General features: G+C 45.5%; 2 protein-coding genes across 8 annotated transcripts in view; both read left to right on the forward strand.

Moving 5' to 3' along the window:
* The window catches only part of LOC136942680 (NACHT, LRR and PYD domains-containing protein 12-like), a 235,474-nt gene that overhangs the window by 78,065 nt on the left and 135,794 nt on the right, over positions 1 to 21,615 (forward strand). The gene's annotated exons all lie outside the window — the stretch shown is intronic.
* LOC136942684 (uncharacterized) lies at positions 1,933 to 8,447 on the forward strand. Its single transcript, XM_067235653.1, has 12 exons — positions 1,933 to 2,010; positions 2,897 to 2,932; positions 3,779 to 3,880; positions 4,890 to 5,014; positions 5,298 to 5,699; positions 5,782 to 5,867; positions 6,224 to 6,348; positions 6,482 to 6,541; positions 6,745 to 6,983; positions 7,101 to 7,248; positions 7,440 to 7,549; positions 7,865 to 8,447. Exons 3-12 carry the CDS (start codon positions 3,841 to 3,843, stop codon positions 8,174 to 8,176), a joined length of 1,647 nt encoding a protein of 548 aa, XP_067091754.1. The 5' UTR covers positions 1,933 to 2,010; positions 2,897 to 2,932; positions 3,779 to 3,840; the 3' UTR covers positions 8,177 to 8,447.

Below are 21,615 nucleotides of genomic sequence, written 5' to 3' on the forward strand. Positions count from 1 at the left end.
GTTTGATTGATTATATCAAAGTGAGGAAATTCTGTTAATTTGCTTCTCCTGTTTATACCATATGTCGTCTTAAGATTGTCTTTTAGAAAGTCAGTACTCGCCTTTTCAATGTCATTACATTGTCTGTTATAACTTGCAATTGTTCTTTTAACAAACAAATCTTCATTAAATTGTTCCTGCATGTCCTCAAAGTTGCATTCACAGTGCCTGCATTTACTGTAGGCAAACCCTACTCCTACCTTAAATCCAGCCACTTCATGCTGTGCTAGAGTGTCTCCGCACACAGACATAAGCGCCCCATAAATGGTCTTCGCACCATTTGCAGTGGAAACCTGAACACCATCACACAGCTCAGTTAAGTTGCGGTTTATCCTCTGAAATATCTCATCAATACCACAATGGGATATATCTTTTGATTTTACCATGGCAAGCAGACGAATAGCAGCAAGTCTTGATCTGTATTTGGGGTTGATGTTACCTAATGTGTAATAAATCAATAATAATTTGTTTTTCTTTGCCCGAGATCCAAGAGGATTGCATAGCTCAATTTCATCTGTGTATAAAATCAACTGCAATGCTGTGGGAAATTTCAAAAACAGTGGGTGTGACTTAAAAATGTCTCCATCAATGAAATCATGAAAAAAAACATCTTTGCATGGCTGTGGCCCCTCATCAATCATTGCAAAAATTCTAGGATGTGATAGGAGCTGCTCCAAACTCTTTACCAACGGTACATAATGAAAATAGTGGTCCTTAATCGTAAGAACTCTGGAGTCTCCACTTTTAACATAAGATACTGTTTGTTTTGCGACAACAATCTCTGGTTCAACAGGTTGTAACAGCTCTCTGATGGTCTTATCCTGCAAATGGGTGGAAGCAATCTGACTGAAAGGGTCAACAAACTGGTCAAATACCCCCATTGCATCACTCTTTAGTTGATCCATGTCCCCAGAATGTCTTTCAATTATGTTGCTCATTTTCAGTTTTAGATGCTCCAATAATACCGCCTGATATTGCTGGACTTCACTCACCAACTGGTTAACAGTTCTCTGGGGAGAAGGAAAAAAAATATTATAAACCTCATACAAAAAATGTCAACATGGAAACTCACAAACACACTAAGATAAACACTTCTGTTAGTGAAATGCAATGATCAAAATAAGTTATTTCCACCAAAACTATAATACATTTAAAAAATCATACTGCCCTCTGCAACTTTAAGACTTTAAGACTAAGTATACCTGTTTAATGCGTTTTGACCAATGGGATTTAGTGGATGGGCAGATTGTGTATGCAAAGTGTGTCTGTCAGATGTGATAAATCACAAGTGGTCACTCAAGATGCATGAGAAACATTCCCCCCCCAAATTATATTCAGTTGGATGTTTGACCTAAAAGCCATCTACTTGAGATCACATCAGCCAGGATACAATTACTTAAGTTTAATTTTAGGTGTATTTTATTTATGTAGCACCTTTTAAAACACTCGAATGAGCCTTCTGACCTGACTGCTAGCAGAAAACTTTATCTGGATTACTTAATAGGCGGTCAGTAATTTTAAAAAGAAACCGAGGACTGTTTATTTGCAGTGATGATATTATTGAAAAAAGTAGTATGGGCATCTTTTAAGTCGCTGTTTTTATGTTCGCTAGAAACAGTGAAATACAGTTGGAAAATTAATGGCATATTACCTGTGTCAGGCGATGGGTTTCTCTGGCTTGAAGCATAAATGCAGTTGCGTGTTTAGAAACATCAACATTCATGCGCCCCTCCTCAGCTTCTTGAAATCCACACTGAAACAGATTAACAGCAAACATATTATAACAGGGAAAATTTTGTCATTGATAGCACCACTAAAGAAACTTCCCAAAGTTTTGCATGTCTGCGCCAAACATTTCAGCGACGATTGTTTCCACAACTCGGGGCAATATAAGCTGGCCTTGCTGACCGTCTGATATTGAAGACTGGATCATTACCAACTCCCATTGGTACAGCAACAAACCTCGGACAAGTAAGTCAACTAACGCTATATAATTGTGTTGCTTTACTGTATATGGTTACCTAGCTTGTTACCCTTAGAATGTGGCTGTAACATTAGCAACTAACAGCTGAGTTACTGTTGCTAATGTAAAAGTAGATAGCATCAAGTGTGTATGGAAGTTTATTAGACTCTTTATTCAAATGGAAATGGAAGTGTTGTACACTTCTTTGTTATCTGGATAACCGTTCTTCTGTTGGTGTTATGGCGCACGCGATATCCGCCTTTCCCCTCATTGAAATGACTTAGTGTGCATCTTTGCAAACCAGGGTGGTCAGATGAGAATGGGCAAATTCGACGCATCTTACAGCAACGGGCCTACGAGCCATTGCGATACATTGTACCCATTAGCGCATAGTTGCTGCCTCTATCCTCCTCATTAGCATTTAAAGCTACAGACACAGAAACAGCGTTGCTCATAGTTGCTGTAATTATGCACCAAGGCTGAATTTCAGGAAAGATACTTCAGATACAGTATTAGGGAACCACAGGCCAATATAAAAACATCCACAAAACAACATGCACAAAACAACCTTTACTGCGATTTGCTACTATTGCTAGTCTGAAAATATCTTGATTTATCATTTACTCAGAAATGTAACTTGTAACTAGGATTAGGCTACTTTACTTGCTTTGAATCTCTTAGTAATAAGTATATACATAGTTAGTACTTTTTTTAACCTTACATTTGCAACATTACATTTCATTTACCTTGAGTCATTTTACCAAGCCACCCTTGAACACATCATATTGTGACCCTATGGCACCAAGTTCCCTGAGCTGACTGGCTTTTTTACCCTGCTGATTTCGAGGTGTAGCTATTTCAACAGTGGATCACAATTTCTTTTTTACCAAACAGGAGGACTGGAAATATCTCTGCCCTCTGCTTGTGCAGGTGAGTTGATTAACTAGTGGAATTGCAGTTACATATTACTTCCAATTCTGGTTTTATCTTCTTTTAAAATTACGACTGCAGCCCATTGGCAACTTAGACAACACATTTAGTGCACAACTTACTCTTTGATTGACGACGTTCAGGCCCTCGTCAGTCATTGAAAAATGCATTGGTATGGCCTCATCCACTGGGCTGGCATTGGTAAGTTCGTTGGTGGTCCTTTCACCTGCTCCTCTCAAATCGTGGTCAGTTGATTCTTCTTCCGCGGCCGGTTCAACTTGGACAAGATGATGCGCGTGCGTCCGCTTTACGTGGTAGTAGAAGGAGTTATACACTCGGTACTCACTTGGACAGCCATCAATTCCGCACACCACGCGAAAATCAGGGCTGCGACTATGCATTGTATTAATATGACTCAAAAGCTGTTTCAGAGTCAATGATACAAATACATAACATAGGAAACAACGCCAAATCATACTGGAAGCAGTGATGTTACAGGCAGAGTATATAAGATATAAGTTGCTGAGTCAAATGAGCCGGCTCACAAAAAAGAGCCGGAATGCCCACTAACTGCTGTAATTGTTATTTTTTTTAAACTCAGCATCACTATAGTTACACCCGCCAATAACTCTGATATCCCCGGTGCGCATGCTCCAACAGACAATTTGCAAAAACCCACCGTGCTTACTACGTCCTTCATGCGGTCATCTAGAAGTGAATGATTTAACTCCGCGTTTTATCGCAAGTTAAAAACGGTATATCCGGTGTTAATTTATTGTGCTTCACATCATATATCATTCAAATGTTGTCAATATTTTAATGTAAATTTGGTGTGTAACGTTTCAGTTAAACGGATACGGCTGGACCACAGGCAAGCTAACGTCAACGGACCGAGCTAGCTAGCTAGCATGGAGGAATTGGATGATGTGGCAGTGTCGATTTTGAAGGGTAATGTAACGTTATGAAACTAGAAAGTGGGAATGCTGAAAGGTAAATTATATATTTTTTAATTGCTGAAAATACCCAAAAGCTGAAATAAATTTCAAAAATTTGAGTCACACTAAAGAGTGTGGAAGCTGAACTGCATGTCTGTGTGGTTGCTATGGCGCAGCTGTGGCCGTTATCGTTAACGAGCTGGGCAGAGAGAATAACATTCATTTACCTAGCACCACATCTCAAACAAGTTAACCTAGACGCAAAACTATACGTCCAATCCAAACAGTAAGGATATTTTCCGAGACCCAGGACTTTGCCGAAACCATATATATCGTTTATACGTCTGTGCGGTCAAAAATAAGACTACAGGCAGTTTGAAAACGTGTTCTTCTGCTTTCCTGGTGCGTGTCGGTTTGGTTGCCACGGTAATGGTGCAGCTGTGATTGCTGTCGAACTGGGCAGAGAGAATAACATTCATTTACCTAGCACCACATCTCAAATAAGTTAACCGAGACGCAAAACTATACGTCCAATCCAAAAAATAAGGATATAAATCTCAGAAACGGCTTGAACAAGTCATGAACCATAATCAGTGATATTTAAAAAAGTTGGATAGATATCAAAAAGCTGAACGTTATAAAAATAGTTAAGGGTTTTGTCAACATTTTAAAGTTAACTAGTTATCAGTTAACCATATGCCAAATACCATGGCCTAGCAGCTCTAGCATCTCTTACACTTGTATTTTAGAAGTTCTCTTAATTTTATGTGTGAATATTTTGTTTTAGAATGACAATTCCATCAAATGGTTTTGAATATTTTATGTCTTAATTAGTTTTGAAACCAATTGGGTTAAGTTAACTAAAATTGGGAAAATAAATTCAGTAAGCTGAAGATTTTGTTCAGTTCAATGATTTTAGGTTGAATAATTAGTTTAAATTCTTGTTTGAGGTTTTCAAAAAAACATCTAAGTGAATTGGACAGCACTGTTTCATCTTGCTGTGTCTTCCAATGTTTTTACAGCTGCAAACATCAGTGATGAAATGATGGGCACCTTGTCCCGTGAAGACTTGCGTGATCTTTTCCCAGGGCCTGAGAATTTCTTAAGGAGAAAAGCTGTGTGGCGGGTCTGCCATGTTGAGGTACCGGTAAGTGACATGGCTGTCTGTTAAGTTTATTCTTTTGTTGTTTCTTTTGCACTAATTATTTTTTATGTTGCAATACCATTAGGCAGTCACCAAATCGACCTTTATTGATTTATTATGCTAATAAAACTGGCCTGCTGGAACCGATAATATAATTATAATATAATAATGGCCTAAAATTGAATCGATTGCTTACTTATACTTGTGCGGAGCCGTCAATGCAGCATTGCAGTTTATGTCAACACAGATTAAAGTAAATAAAGTATTTTTATCTTTTATTTTACAGGAGTCTGGCCAAGAAGACTCTAAGTCATTGGGTTTCTCCAGTAAAGAGTCACCCATGCCACAGACATCCACTCCAATGAATTTCACTGCTGAGTACACAACTCCAGGAAAGATTATTAAGATATCTTTTCCAGAGTATGTATTATACAGTGATTCCGAGCTTGAGCATGTCCGACAACATTACTTCGAGTTATCAAAGACAGGTGAAGAATACAACTGCCAAATGTCAAAGGACCTCAGATGCCGGCTCATCCGTAACACTATTACCAGTATGATTGCCATCTTGAGGGCAAAAGAAGATGGAGAATCACAATACCCATCACAGCCAGAAATGACAGCAATGGCGAAGAGAATCGTACTTTACTATCCCATGCTCCAAGACAAATGCATGAAGAATACATGGGTGAGTGAATTGCATCCAGTTGATGAGGGAAGTATTTCATGTTCAACATTTGTGGTAATTTAAATTGTTATGTTTTGTACAGGTCACTGTTTACACACAGCTCAACAAAAGACTGCGAAATGTAAAATCACCACAAAAAAAGACTCCAGATGGCAGACATTCGAAGAGGTAATGTTATAACAAATTGTTATATCCATCACAACTAATGTTTTAATTATTTTCCATATTAAGCACTCAGTTTTTTGGTCAATAAAATGTCAGGACAACATTGAACAGTTCTCACAGCCCAGGCTGACATCCAATTTCTTTTTTCACAATCTAATAGACGGCCTTTTGTACAGCCCTATTTCTGATACCGTGGCGGGCCGCCACGACAAAATCAACATAGCGGAAACACTGAACACTAAAAGCTAGAAAATATTAACATTTGAGAAGCTGAAATCCATTATTGTCATGTGTACACTATTCTAAATGAGCAATCCTGTCAATGTACTAGGTGATTGATTACCAACTAATCTTTGCAGCTCTATAAAGAGGCGTCTTGAGCTGCCAAGTGACACAGATGAAGTTCAATCAAGTGACTCAACACTTATTCTGGATCTGTCCATTGAGGGGAGCAGCAGCCCAGACTTGGCTAGTGAAGTGACGGGTGAGTTTCAACTTAGCATTCTGCCCTTGTGAGAAATGTTATATTTCAAATGAACTTATACACTCACATTATTGATTGTAATGATCTTTTAATTGCATTATTTTAACAGAAGAATGTCTGTTATGTGTTTCAGGAAATAGAGGACCCCAAAGCCTACCTGAAGAAGAGCCCTCTCCTGGGCCCAGTTCTGATTGTGAGTTTGTCCAACTGCCTCAAGGCTGTGTGTATGTGAGATAAGGGTGTTTGCATCTTTTAAGGGGTGAACATGTGTACCTACATTCATCTTATAGTAGTTGATTTCACGACTATCAATATTAGGGCAAGTAGTTCTTGTTCACATGTGCAAGGTAAAATGCTCAAAACTTTTGACTGGTACTGTATATTTGTGTCTTACAGCTAACAAGCCTGCAGGTTTGGAAAGTCCAGACACCTACAGTCCAGCAACCTTGGCCAAGCACTACAAGACCCTACAATCTTTGTACAAAAGAAAGAATCCAAACCACCGGGATGTGTCTCATGTCCTGGATTTGGAACTTGTAGGCAGGAGAGCTTTCATTGACTCTGATTCTTTTCACGAGGAAGACAGACACAAGAAAATTCTCGAAGCATATCCTTGTTTTAAGGACATAGGACATGTAAGTCATAATTGGCTATGCATGATAAAAAAACATCACACACAATGTTAGATATATAAATGTCCTCCTAAGTGATGCATTTAAATGTCTGTATTCGTTATATTGAATATTCCAAAGGTGATGGAGGAGCTTCAACGCATTTTGGACAAGGAAAATGACAACTTCATTGGTGAACTGAAGGGAAGATGGCATGAATTTTGCCAGAAAGTGCAGTTTTTTGGTGTATGGAAAAAGATGCTGAAACCCCCAATGGGAATGGACAAAGGTAAGCAATATTGTTCTGGTGTTATTGGTGATTAGGGTTTAGTGTGGACCTTTCAGACCTTTTTCTGAAAAGTACCTGTGCTATGTCTTGTCGTCTTTTTTTTCTTCTTTTTGGACCATTCTATGTATTACATATCTTTCATCAGATTTGACCATTGACAGTAATGGCTGTGAATATACATTCCTATACAGCTGAACAGGCTCTTGAGATCCTACATGTGCTGCCATCATTGTTCCCCTCCACCTCTGCTCCCCCAAAGAGGCTAAAAGATGCGAGCGAAGCCCTGATGCATGTCCTTGAGGTGAGCTGTGTAAAATGTTGCAGGATTATTTTGACTGCAGTACTTAAAAATATAATTGAAGGTGCTCTCATGGCTCCCAATGTAGTTTTTTTTTTTTTTTTTTCTTACTGTATGTTTTAAGTGTTCAAAGACACCAAAAGCTAGATATATGTGAACACAAAATGCATTAGAGATGGTTAAAACTTGTGTCAAAAAAATAATGTGTAGGCTATGTAAACAAACCTCTTACCTCTCTGGCTGAGGTTCCAAAATACTACTTTGAAATCAAAAAATTAGGGATGATCCTAAAAAAACGATGTCTTTGCTTTGTTAAAGGAAAAAGAAGACCCTGATGTCTACTTGAAGAAGCGCCCTCTCTCCTGTCCAGTCCTGATTGTGGGTCCATCCAACTACCTCCTAGCGGTAGGAGATGTGCCAATAACTACATTTCCAAAGGACAAGGTTACTGAGGGTGCTTTATACCTTATGGCCTACTATTATACCCTCCACCTTACATACCCAAAATGTGTAGCTACTGTGCTTTCAGTCATACAGACAGAGGTCCTCTTGGACAAAATCCATGACAGAGATCTCACACCATCTTACAAGAAGAGCATGGCTGAGTGGAAATCTTTTACTGGCCAATAAAAGGAGTGGTCAAATGTACATGTTAGGGTTCAAACAAAACCTGTACCTAAATGTTATAATAATAACAACCATTTTGCCTTGTATGCTTTTTATTTGGATTTTGATTTTGCAGGTATATTTTGTGTTTAGAGGAACACATTGGTAAGATGTTTAGTTGTATCATTATCACACACATTTGCTATTTTTTCCATAAACATTGTGAGCAAAACGAATTCCTGCATTTTGTTGAGACATTTTGCTGTCTAAATAAATCTGTTGGTTGGATGCAAAACTATTTTTTGTTTTTTCTGTATTTTAAGCAGTAGGTGAATGTCTTAAATCTAGTACAGTATTACAGTAGAAGCGCTTACGATAAATAAGTAAATATGCTTGAAATTAGAATTTTATTATGGCACAAAAAGCTCTATACTAGTCAGGAAGTCTCAAAATGCTTGCACTAGAACTTAGCTTTTGGGGGGAAAATAGTATTTTTGAGCATCATATGCTTATTATGAGACACAAATCTTAACAATACTAGCAATATATATCCAAGAGTAAGTTTTTCAAGCTAATTTAAATAGTATTTTTGAGCATCATAAGCTTGTTATGAGACACAAAACTTCACAATACTAGCAAAATATGTCCAAGAATGAGTTTTTCAAGCTAATTTAAATACTATTTTTGAGCATCATGAGCTTGTTATGAGACACAAAACTTCACAATACTAGCAAAATATATCTAAGAATTAGTTTTTCAAGCTAATTTTAAGCGGTCTCTTATATTGAAAATATTGTCTTATTTCAAGAATCTTATCAAGCTAATTTTGACTTGTTCCATTGGCAGATTTTTTTTACTTACTACAAGCCAAAAATATCTTGTTTTAATTTTTTTTAAACTTATTTTTGGAATGGCATTTTTTGCAGTGCATCTCTGTGATCAGAGCGGTGTTGCAGCTGATCAACAACGACAGGCTGCCAGACCTGCTGCTCGACTTGGACGCCAGCCGAGATGTTCCAGGCGCCCAGACCTGCAGCAGATCAGCTGCTGGGCTGCTATCCCAGGAGATGCTGACCAAAGTGTCCGCCATGCTGCAGGCTGACACAGAAAGCCAGGTGGCGCTCAGCAGACAGAGTGGAACCCCCTCTCCGGATCTGCAGGTGGAGGCCAAAGCCAGTCTGGGCTCTGTGGCAGCTGAGGTGATCGTGCCGGTCATCGGCAACGTCTTAGCAGCCAGGGCCGCAATCCAAGAAGAAGCTCAAGGGCCTGTTACCTTTTCCTCTGTGAGCTACTTCCTCTCTGCTGTCTGTGCCGACGTGCAGACTCTACCGCTGCTGAGGAGGTCAGGGAGCAGCAGTCTGTCTTCTGGAAGGTCCCTCGGAGAGCTCCTGACCACCATGTCGAGGACCAACGTTGTCCAGGCTGTGGAGCAGAAGCTGGAGGAGCAGTTTGGGCCGTGTAGGAAGGAGCGCTCGTCCACATCGCCATCCAGCCAATCAAGAACTGAGGATTTGCTCATGATCCCTTATCTGGGGAGCCGTGGCTCTGGACATTCCCTGGCCAGTGACCTGGTCGATGGGATCATTGAATCCGTGAAGAGTGCTGTTGAGTTGCTGGACAGCCAGTCTTCATCATCCAGAGCAGGGAACAGCTCCTCCCTCACAGGATGGGACGCATTGGATGTTTCCTCTGAAGTCAAGAAGATGGTCTGCAAGGCAGCGGCCAAACTGACCCCCCTGGTGAGCTCTTCCAGGATGGGAGATGTGACGGCGGACGAGAGCATCTCTTTGATGAACGAGACGTCTCTGGAAAGTTTGCCCCCGTCTCTCATCAGGCTTCTGTTGATCAGGTCTGTCGACACGGTGACAGCAGCCTGCAGAGCCATAAGTAGTGAGTTCTGCTATCGGGAGAGCGTGAAGAACGAAGGCTTGACCAAACTCCAGCAGCTGGCCAACGAACAGATGTTGGCCTGTCTAAACAAGGCCGTAGAGGAATTGGAAATCGATGAGCTCGTCGAAGGCATCTCAGCCATCCTGGATCATTCGCTGATCCTAAGGCGTCCGGAGATGTCCTTTTCCCACATCTACCGCTCCTTGTTTGTTGACTCCCTCCTGCCAGGGAGTGGGCACAGAACCACCGAGGTCCTGGAGACCTTGATTTTCTTACGTCCAGAGGGCCCACCCGCAGCTGGGAAGAGCCAGGCTCATGAAACGCGAGTGGGAACGATCATAAAAGAGTACGCGACCAAAGGGCAAGATGTGTTCCAGCAGGCCTTGAGGAGAGCGACTCAGAAGCTCTCTCGCCAGCCGGCGACCCCTCGTGGCTCACCTCATGCGGCCAATCCAGAGAGCTCAGAGCATCCATCTCTGCTGGTCTCCTCTGAGAACTGCGAGAACCTGCTTGGTGCGATCCTAGACGATCTCCATGAGGTGGTTGAGCAGCACAAGGCCTCAGCAAAGGCGAGATCTGGTGGCATGAAGTTCTGGGAGCAGGTCCACTCCTCCAGCCAGCAGCTTTATGACAGCACACTGAGGACCCTGCAGAAAGCTGCAGACAAGCTGTCTGCTCTTGAAGAACGTGCATCTGAGATCATCCCTCCGAAGGCGTCCATCTCTTGGACCAAGAGGACCCTTGGGGTGATTCTCAGTGCCATGAGAGCAGAAGTAGCCGCTTCAGAGTGCTCCAGTGCTGAACTGAAGAGGAGTGACGACGGCCTCCTGACCTGTGCCCTCTTGGACTCCATACTGGAGAATCTCAGCCAGTTATGTGAGGACGAAGAGGGTCCAACAGTCTCCAACGCCGCCGTAGGACTGGACTCCGCCGGATTGGACGCGCTCCAGATCAAGACCGCCTCAGAGAGTCTGCTCGCCAACGTCCGCCGGCTCCGCCGGCAGACAGCCACCACCGGCCTGCATCTTCAGAGCCCCGTGAGCTCCACCAGATGCACGTCAGAGCCGATGCTGCCAGAAAGCCCCCCGATGCCCTCCAGACAGGAGCTCATCCACAGCTTTGCTGAGAGCTCGGTTAAGAGTCAGCTGCAGAAGAGCCTTGAGCTGAACCTTCCCTCGACCTCCAGCCTGGCCTGCCAGGAGACCCTGGACCGCACGGTCAGGATCCTGACGGAGAGAGTGATGGACACTCTGTGTGAGTCTGCTGCTGCAGCTCCGTGTCCTGGGGAAGATCTCGGTGAGCTCAGCCCTGCAGCGGTCATCATGGATGCCGGGACAGCGTCGACCTCTGCAGGAGAGACGAGAAAGGCCAAGAAGGGCTTGAAGTGGTGGAGCCTGCCGAAGAAAGCCAAGCTCTTCAAGAACAAGGTGGGTTATTTATGTAATAGAACTTATAGAGCAGAGCTTATAGTATATCGTATGAGTACAGAATGAATGACCATGGGTTGGTTATTCATGTAATGGAGCATGTATAGAATGAAGAGGCAGTGTTGGGACTGAGTGGCTTTTGTGGTTCTTAATCCTGATGCTTTGGTGGACTGAGAGGTGTTGTCATAGTTTCCATAGATTCCAGCATGTTCTGTGTTTTCCCCTGCAGTTCCTGAAGAGAAAAACGGAGCCCAAGAAGCCCTCAGCCCAGGAGGAGCTTCCCCCCAGCTCTCACGTCACACCTGGTGAGCGACCACAACGGCTTGTCATCCTTAATGAATCACAAAGTGATCCTGTAGATTTGGCTAATTAAAATCTGACAAAGCCTAACTTCAAATTCACCAATTTAAAATGTTGTCTTGTCACAGGGACTAAGTGTGGTTTGCCTGCCAATCTGGAGCTGTCGAAGGACCACGAGACCAAGCAGGAGCCCCCTAGACGTCCTCTACACGTACGAATGTTCCGTGCGCTTCGAAAGTCCATCGCCAAGACATTCGAGATGTCTGGGAGCCAGTAGGACGGCCTACTGATTTAAGTAGTGAGAGTGAGAATGGGTGCTCCTCGGGGTCAAATTACTGGGACAAGACTTGACTGAGACCAGTCTTAGTCTCAAACCTGGAGGTCTGGTTTGTCTGTGCCTCAGTACAAACCTGGAGGTCTGGTTTGTCTGTGCCTCAGTACATTTACACAGACATTTTGGGGGGCAGGTGCTCAAACCCAAAAAAAGGGCACCCATTAGCACGTGCACAGATAGACCCCTAGTGGTGCTCAAGCACCTGCCCTTTTGCCCTGGATGAGAAAAGTGCCCCTTCTGCTGGAGCCCAATTTTTTCTTCATTCATCAATATTCATCAATTCCCCCTAAATGTGTTTTGACATCTGACGGGGAATTTATTTGAGTTCTTTTGAGAATTTCCCCCCGAAATGCTCCGCGGCGCTCACAAGCCCCCGCTGCACCCCCGCCGCGCCCCTCCCTCCTCCTCCTCCACTTAGTGCTCATGCAGTGCTGAGCGCCAGGCCAAACGGCTGCAGCCTACTTCTTCTCTGACCCGCATCATCAGACAAACAGGTAATGACGGTGTTTGTGCAATCCCCTGACGTTGTTTGGTGATGAATTAACCACAACATTAGCGCTGCTGAAAACATTACATCGCAACTGGTCCGACGTTTCCTAAAAGATAAACCTGCCTGCCTGCCTCTCTGCCTGCCTCTGTGCCTTCCTCTCTGCTTACCTCTCTGCCTGCCTCTCTGCCTGCCTGCCTTTTTGCCTGCCTCTTTACCTGCCTGCATGCCTGCCTCTCTGCCTGCCTTTCTGCCTGCCTGCCTTTCTGCCTGCCTCTCTGCCTGCCTCTCTGCCTACCTCTCTGCCTGCCTATCTGCCTGCCTCTCTGCCTGTCTCTCTGCCTGCCTCTCTGCTTACCTCTTTGCCTGCCTCTCTGCCTGCCTCGGTTTCCTAAAAAATATTTATATCTATCTTCATTACTTTTAATGCCTGCTACTATAATTTATGCCTGCCTTAGACACACCCTCCTCTCCCCCTTAGACACACCCTCCCCTCCCCCTTAGACACACCCTCCCCCTTAGACGCACCCTCCTCTCCCCCTTAGACACACTGTCCTCTCCTCTCCCCCTTAGACGCACCCTCCTCTCCCCCTTAGACACACCCTCCCCTCCCCCTTAGACACACCCTCCTCTCCCCCTTAGACACACCCTCCTCTCCCCCTTAGACACACTCTCCTCTCCTCTCCCCCTTAGACGCACCCTCCTCTCCCCCTTAGACACACCCTCCTCTCCCCCTTAGACACACCCTCCTCTCCCCCTTAGACACACCCTCCTCTCCCCCTTAGACACACCCTCCTCCCCCCCTTAGACACACCCTCCTCTCCCCCTTAGACACACCCTCCTCTCCCCCTTAGACACACCCTCCTCTCCCCCTTAGACACACCCTCCCCCTTAGACACCCTCCTCTCCCCCCTTAGACACACCCTCCCCCTTAGACACCCTCCTCTCCCCCTTACACACCCTCCTCTCCCCCTTAGACGCACCCTCCTCTCCCCTCCCCCTTAGACACACCCTCCTCTCCCCCTTAGCCACACCCTCCTCTCCCCCTTAGACACACTCTCCTCTCCTCTCCCCCTTAGACGCACCCTCCTCTCCCCCTTAGACACACCCTCCTCTCCCCCTTAGACACACCCTCCTCTCCCCCTTAGCCACACCCTCCCCCTTAGCCACACCCTCCTCTCCCCCTTAGCCACACCCTCCTCTCCCCCTTAGACACACCCTCCCCTCCACCTTAGACACATCCCTGCCTGCCTGCCTATCTTTTAGGAAACGTCGGACCAGTTGCGATGTAATGTTTTCAGCAGCGCTAATGTTGTGGTTAATTCATCACCAAACAACGTCAGGGGATTGCACAAACACCGTCATTACCTGTTTGTCTGATACTGCGGGTCAGAGAAGAAGTAGGCTGCAGCCGTTTGACCTGGCGCTCTGCACTGCATGAGCACTAAGTGGAGGAGGAGGAGGGAGGGGCGCGGCGGGGGTGCAGCGGGGGCTTGTGAGCGCCGCGGAGCATGTCGGGGCGAAATTCTCACAAGAACTTAAATAAATGCCCCGTCAGATATCAAAACACATTTGGGGGGAATTGATGACACAGTAATTTTTATTCCTAAATATTGATGAATGAAGAAAAAATTGGGCTCCAGCAGAAGGGGCACTTTTCTCATCCAGGGCAAAAGGGCAGGTGCTTGAGCACCACTAGGGGTCTATCTGTGCATGTGCCTGCCTGGAGGATTTGGGGATAGAACTCTCTCTCTACCCTCTGAGCCACAGCCGCCCATCCCGGCACCCACAGCACTTTACATTATGCCTCTCATTCACCCATTCATACACACCCACAGCGACAGAGCTGCCATGCAAGGCTAGCCTGTTCATCGGGAGCAGCTTGGGGTCCAGTGTCTTGCTCAAGGACACTTGGACACACGGCCTGGAGGATCTCCAGGAGGCCGATGTGGGATGTTTGTTCTGGTTTCCTGCCTCTCGGTTCTTCTACCCTGCAGGTCTCCTGGCCCACTTTCTCCCGGACAACGTAAGGACCGTTGCCAAGGAGCCAGAAATGTACTTTCAGCAGTACGGACGAGGACTGGGAGTTTCTCACCTGGCTGGAACTCGCTGGGCTGAGTGGATATCAGGAGAAGACCATCACAGAGACTCACTGCCGTCCGGAACACTCTACTGTATCTGATCATTGTCAATAAACAAGTTATATTGCTGTTGGAGTGTAACGGTCCTGTTTGTTTTCCTAACAAACCTATAGCACAGGGAGGTGCGCGTTGACTCAGAAAAGGAAAGGTTCTAAGATTCTGATGTACTTATGTGTGTGTTGTGTTCAGAGGTGTCAAAAGTATTCACATTCATTACTCAAGTAGAAGTATAGATACTAGGGTTTAAAAATACTTCTGTAGAAGTTGAAGTATCAATTCAAGCTTTTTACTCAAGTAAAAGTATAAAAGTACTGGTTTCAAAACTACTTAAAGTATAAAAGTAAAAGTAGTAAGGGGACAAAATGCCATTAAGGACAAAAGCTTAGGCACAGGGGTCTATAATGCACGACCCCACCTCCCCCCCAATTATTTTTTTTCCAAAGGCCATAATGACTTGTTATATTGAAATGTTAATGTTGAAAAATGTGGGCTGCACCTGTTTATGCCCATTGAAAATGAACGCATTTTAGTACAATGCAAATACATTAAAGAACCATATATGTGTAGCCTACTACTAAGCATTAACATGTGTTTCATGGAGCGGAAGATATGATGACAAGTTGCCTATAAGTATAATGCTGCAAAACGTCAAACTTCAGAGGCATGTTATCAATAGCCTTTATTCAAATTAGACGGCGAGTTTGTGAAAGCCATTAGCTCGTGGTAGCCTACTTGGGTGCGCAGAGCTTGCAGCGCATTCGAAAGGAGTTGTTTTTGCATCCAAACATGTGTGAAGGAATGGTAACATACTGCTGATCAATGCTGCTATACCAATCACTACCTGATCAGACATGTTATTGGGCTTTTCTTGAGTTTCTCTTTGTTTCAGCAATGTGCAGCTCCTTTATATGTGCAAATATTGTCCCTTCAAAGTGAGATACCTTTTGAGCACTTGTAATGGCAGAATTCTAGTGGCACTGTGTAGATTTGAATAGTCAAGAGATGGCGGTTTCAAAAATTTTATTTTGCTTGTACAAATCAAGAATTAACAAAGTACTTTGTGATCAGTCATAACGAAGGAGGTGCTAGCCACAGGTCGTTCGCAAGAGTGATGAAGAACAACCCTAAAACCCTGCCTTATATAAACTTTAGATCAAATGTTTCTTCTGATGGTCAATCCATCCATGTAGCAAACTCTGTGATTGGCACAGAAGTTGATCAGTCAAATGGTCAACTGTCCTTTGTGTGGGCAACTTCAAACAAGTATTTAATTAACACCACCCATGCAACAGGAAGGGTCAGAGCAGCTTGATCAGTTCATCTATCTTAAACTGCTCCCTCAGATCACAATAACAACACAATTGAATCCACATTGTCTCCAGACCAGCTGTCTCATCCTCCCCAGGTGACAAGAACTCCCAGGTCACCCAGACTTCCCGTCCCTAGACTTCACATCTCCTAGTTAGGTGTTATAAAACTACAGGTGGCATCTCTGCCAAATGAGTTGAATCAACTTTCATTGTATCAAGCTTCTTAACAAACTTTTAGACTTCCCTTAAAACACATTCCTCATATATAAAACACACATTATAACTGTATTCCAAAATTTCCACCACAGCACTATAAAACTAAGAAAGATATTAACAGGATATTATTACCTTATACATGTAAGGACTAAAACTCTCCATCAGGAAGGGAACTGTCCCTAGAATAAGACTTTGAGGACAGGTGAATGATATCAGCAGTAATTGGTTTCTGGTCACCAGGTGAACCGAGGAAGCCGACATGAAGGCTTGTGAGTCTCCTCAGTCTGGATCTTGGTTGAACAGGAGAACATGAGTTTGGGTCTTCTCGTCGCTTTACCTTCAACTTTAGTTTATTGTCAACCGGTGTTCAATCAACTATTGTTGCCTCAAGACGATTGAATAAAACGTATGGTTACATGGCTTGCTTCTATGTGTGCTCAGTGTCAATGCAGACTGCCTTCATTTTACAGTTGAAAACCTCAGGATCGCCTCTGAAGCATTAGCCCCTCCAGTGACTTGTACTGCTACCTAGCATGTTCCTAACAACAGCAGAACTATGTTCTGTACCAGCTTGGCTGGAGGCAGCACGGTCCCTTGCAGTTCCACCAGCAATCGACTAGGGGGCGGACCACACACGCACAGCTAATGCACAAACCATCAGGGAGCAGATTGAATCATCATTGTCAAACGCTGTAACTGCTAATTGTAGGTTCTTAATTATATGTTTTATCGACTGTAAAGTCTATCTAGATTGCAACACTTTTGAACCATGTCATACAATGCCATAACTTTTATAATATTGATTTCACATATGAATATATCAAGGTCGAAATTGCTCGCTGTTAAGAGTCAAGTTGACACTTAATTTTGGTAGCTCTAATCTGCTACAGCACAAGAGCGCTCTCCCCCCCTCCCCACACCAGTGACCATGCTCACGGCCCGGACCCTTCCGGAACAGCACAGGGTTTCCCTGGAGCTGCTATCCGGAGCAATGACAGTGATGTATAAGACCCCATTGATATGTTAACACGACGGAACCTTGATCACCACTGGGTCTTCTGAGCCCTCTTGCTTTCCCATGACCACCCTCTTGCTCCTAAGAGGTCAAACCGTCTACGACACAGACCTGATGGCCAGCCCCTGTGTTGCTGTGAAAGACGCTTCTTTCACCCTCTTCAAGAAGGTTGACGCGGGCATGTGTGATCCTGACGGCGTCAAGGTCATTGTGGGCCACCACTACGACCACTTTGAGAGCGTCAAGGTCATGCTCATGGCCCGGGCCCTTCCGGAACAGGACAGGGTTTCCCTGGAGCTGTTTGGCTGTGACCACTAGCTGACATCCACAATGTCCACAAAACAACAAACCTATCATGGAAACGGGTCTTAATATCACCCGATCTTTCTTTCAACACATGCACCCTGGTGTTCACATACAAGATGTACTTTGCCTAAACCTGCAGTAGACCTCATGTTCTGTTCTGTTCCCTCTGATCTGTCTCAAGCCTCCTTCATGCTGTTTCTCTGTCTCCTGCCTCTGGCTCTCTTATGGAATGCTCTGCAGGGTTCTAAGGTGCTTGGGTTCGTGTGTCTTTTTCATTGAAGAATTGAACCACATGGAGAGTCTAAAACGGCTTCTTGTCTTATCCCTCTGCTGCATTGTGCGCCGTGTTACAAAACGTTTACATTGAAATGATGCCACATTTGAACTTTGATGTTTTGATTTGATTTGAACACATTTGATGTTTGAATACTGTACTTCAACTGTTTGGACCCTAGTGTAGCAGAGACTATATATTTTCATTTTTATGTATACAGTATATATGTATATATATTTGTAAATCAAATGCAAATGACATGTTCTTTTGTGCTCAGGCTCTGTAATGGACACAGGTTATGTCCAAGGGGTCCATATTGATGATATTGCCTGGTCCTCAGGTCCCTCTCACTGTTGGGGAGCCTCTCTAGTCCTCCTCTTCTGAGGAGGCAGAGCAGCAGGTAAAGAGCTTCCTCATTCGACGGAGGAATCCTCTCATCCCCCCCCTTATCTCCTCCCCTCCATCCTCCTCCTGTTGTCCGCCCACTGAGGAAGAAAACCTGCATTAACACTGTATCTGCATGTTCTCCACACAGCTTCCTGGTATCTGAGAAGTGTGTATGTAGTAGAACTTGTGCATGTAGCTTGCTGGTATCTGAGAAGTGTGTATGTAGTAGAACTTGTGCATGTAGCTTGCTGGTATCTGAGAAGTGTGTATGTAGTAGAACTTGTGCATGTAGCTTCCTGGTATCTGAGATGTGTGTATGTAGTAGAACGTGTGCATGTAGCTTGCTGGTATCTGAGAAGTGTGTATGTAGTAGAACTTGTGCATGTAGCTTCCTGGTATCTGAGAAGGTACTCACCAATGCAGCTCTCCTGTTCCACGTCAGCTGGGACCTCACTGGTCTGTGAACAGACAATACTAAGCATGTAAGACCATAAACTATACTGTAGAGCAATGGCATAAACTTCCAAACTGAAGCATATTCATACCACATGTGCAATGGTATTATTCAGTCTGGTGAAACTTGTCAACAAAAGAATGATTTAATGTTCACACCATGAGGAGTCTTGGAGCCTCCTGAGGGAAGACACCATGGATGCTCAGCAGTGGCTCATCTTCTAGAAGCAACAGCATCTTGGCAGAAGCTCCATCCAGGGTCTTGGTGCTGGTGAGGCCAGCCTCTAGGCCCAGGGTCTTGGTGCTGGTGAGGCCAGCTTCTAGGGCCAGGGTCTTGGTGCTGGTGAGGCCAGCCTCTAGGGCCAGGGTCTTGGTGCTGGTGAGGCCAGCCTCTAGGGCCAGGGTCTCGGTGCTGGTGAGGCCAGCCTCTAGGTCCAGGGTCTTGGTGCTTGTGAGGCCAGCCTCTAGGGCCAGGGTCTTGCTGCTGATTACGCCAGCGTCTAGGGCCAGGGTCTTGCTGCTGGTGAGGCCAGCCTCTAGGGCCAGGGTCTTGGTGCTGGTTAGGCCAGCGTCTAGGGCCAGGGTCTTGGTGCTGGTGAGGCCAGCTTCTAAGTCCAGGGTCTTGCTGCTGGTGAGGCCAGCTTCTAGGTCCAGGGTCTTGGTGCTGGTGAGGCCAGCCTCTAGGGCCTGGGTCTTGGTGCTGGTGAGGCCAGCCTCTAGGGCCAGGGTCTTGGTGCTGGTTAGGCCAGCCTCTAGGGCCAGGGTCTTGGTGCTGGTGAGGCCAGCTTCTAAGTCCAGGGTCTTGCTGCTGGTGAGGCCAGCTTCTAGGTCCAGGGTCTTGGTGCTGGTGAGGCTAGCCTCTAGATCCAGGGTCGTGGTGCTGGTGAGGCCAGCTTCTAGGGCCGGGGTCTTGGTGCTGGTGAGGCCAGCCTCTAGATCCAGGGTCTTGGTCCTGGTGAGGCCAGCTTCTAAGTCCAGGGTCTTGCTGCTGGTGAGGCCAGCTTCTAGGGCCAGGGTCTTGGTGCTGGTGAGGCCAGCCTCTAGATCCAGGTTCTTGGTGCTGGTGAGGCCAGCTTCTAGGGCCAGGGTCTTAGTGCTGGTGAGGCCAGCTTCTATGGCCAGAATCTTGGTCCTGGTGAGGCAAGCCTGTAGGTCCAAGGTCTTGGTGCTGGTGAGGCCAGCTTCTAAGTCCAGGGTCTTGCTGCTGGTGAGGCCAGCTTCTAGGGCCAGGGTCTTGGTCCTGGTGAGGCCAGCCTCTAGGTCCAGGGTCTTGGTGCTGGTGAGGCCAGCCTCTAGGGCCAGCTTTGAGGCCTTGCCTCTGTCCAGCTTCCCCTCAGCAGCATGAGCCCCAGCCTCCCTCAGGGTGAGGTCGAGGCCAGACTCAGCCAGAGAAGCTGTGGACAGCTGAGATGCAGTCAGATGTCTGTTCTGACTGGTCTTCATGTCAGCTCCAGCACTGGCCAGGGCCTTGATCTCCTTCTGGTCCTTGATGATGGCCTTGATGGTGAGGCCTTTCTCCATTGAGGTAGGCCAAGACTGGAGGGAGAATTAAGGTTCAGTTGCCATTGAAAACAATCTTCCATTTTGGTCACGATTACACTGAACCCAAAGCCAACTATGAATCAATCTGCTTTCTTCACCTTTTCTGCCTGGGGATCAGTGTCCACGGTGATGCTCTCCTTGAGGCTGAAGGAGCTCTCAGCACCTGGCTTGTTATGACCCTGTTGATAAACAGTTCAAACAGTGAGACTTAGTTTAAGAGCTAGTTTATGCCCACATGTTCTGGAGCTTTCGTGAGAGAAACGTGAAATGTGAGTGATTTTGACATCTATAAGCGCCAGACTGAAAACACAATGACCTTGTTCCCCCTTGCCACCTCATCCACCAACTTCCTGGTTGCCTCCAGAGAATGCAAGTTGTAGCTGTCATTCAGCAGGCAGAAAGTGGAAGACTCCACCTCAAACCTGTCAAAGACAGCCTTCACCACATCCCGGGCCAGAGCTGAGGTGATGAACACAATCTTGTGCACCGGGACGTCCCCGTACGGAGCCAGGACAGAGGTGACGGTGTCCTTCAGCAGCCACCGGATCTCCTCCATGGCGGCCTTGGCCCTCAGCCCGTCTACGGAGGTCCAGGTGGTTCCTCCCTGGGTACCTCCACCCAGCAGGTGGCGGAAGGTGATGGTGACCAGCCTGGGGGTGAGCTCTCCAGTTTCCTGCAGGAGACTGGGAGCTCCGGGGACCTCAGAGGTGGAGTGAGAGGGCATCAGGCTGTGAGGAAGGCCAGAGAGCACATGTCTGACCTCGGTCTCTACAGACGGTCTGAACATCTTCATACTCCTATGAAGTCCCTCCATGGTGACCTTCACCAGAGAAAAATAGAAGAGAGTTAGAGAGAGTGACAGAGACAGAGAGAGACACACAGAGAAAGAGAGAGACAGAAAGAGAGAGAGACACAGAGAGAGAGACACAGAGAGAGAGAGAGAGAGAGAGAGAGAGAGAGAGAGAGAGAGAGAGAGAGAGAGAGAGAGAGAGAGAGAGAGAGAGAGAGAGAGAGAGAGAGAGAGAGAAGAGAAAGTTGACAGACAGAGAAATACAGGAAATCCTTTGTTCCAGAATGTGATGTACTGTTTCTCTACACCAGGTTGTTGTCATGTACCTTTCTGCCAAACAGCTCAGAGAGACGACACTCCTTCTCGGTCTCTCTGAGTATCTCCTCCTGGATCTTCAGCAGCTGGTCGCGTCTCTCCATATACCAGACCTGAGTACAGAAACACCATCAAAAGATCAATTGTTTTCTATGTGCCATCACACATTAACAACTTGAATAAATAAATGTAACTTGCACTGTTAATGTTTTCAATATAGAGACCGTAATACGAGTCTTTGGTTCTCTGGGAGTTTGTACTGTGAACAAGGTCCAC

This window comes from Osmerus mordax, chromosome 5, assembly GCF_038355195.1.
Source record: "Osmerus mordax isolate fOsmMor3 chromosome 5, fOsmMor3.pri, whole genome shotgun sequence".
Taxonomy (NCBI): Eukaryota; Metazoa; Chordata; class Actinopteri; order Osmeriformes; family Osmeridae; genus Osmerus; species Osmerus mordax.

Excerpts from the sequence above, each read along its gene's own strand:
- LOC136942684 (XM_067235653.1), top strand. The coding sequence starts at position 3,841 with ATGGAGGAATTGGATGATGTGGCAGTGTCGATTTTGAAGG. Across the intron at positions 6,349-6,481 it reads CTTGGCTAGTGAAGTGACGG|GAAATAGAGGACCCCAAAGC; the intron begins GTGAGTTTCAAC and ends TATGTGTTTCAG. Across the intron at positions 6,542-6,744 it reads TCCTGGGCCCAGTTCTGATT|CTAACAAGCCTGCAGGTTTG; the intron begins GTGAGTTTGTCC and ends TGTGTCTTACAG.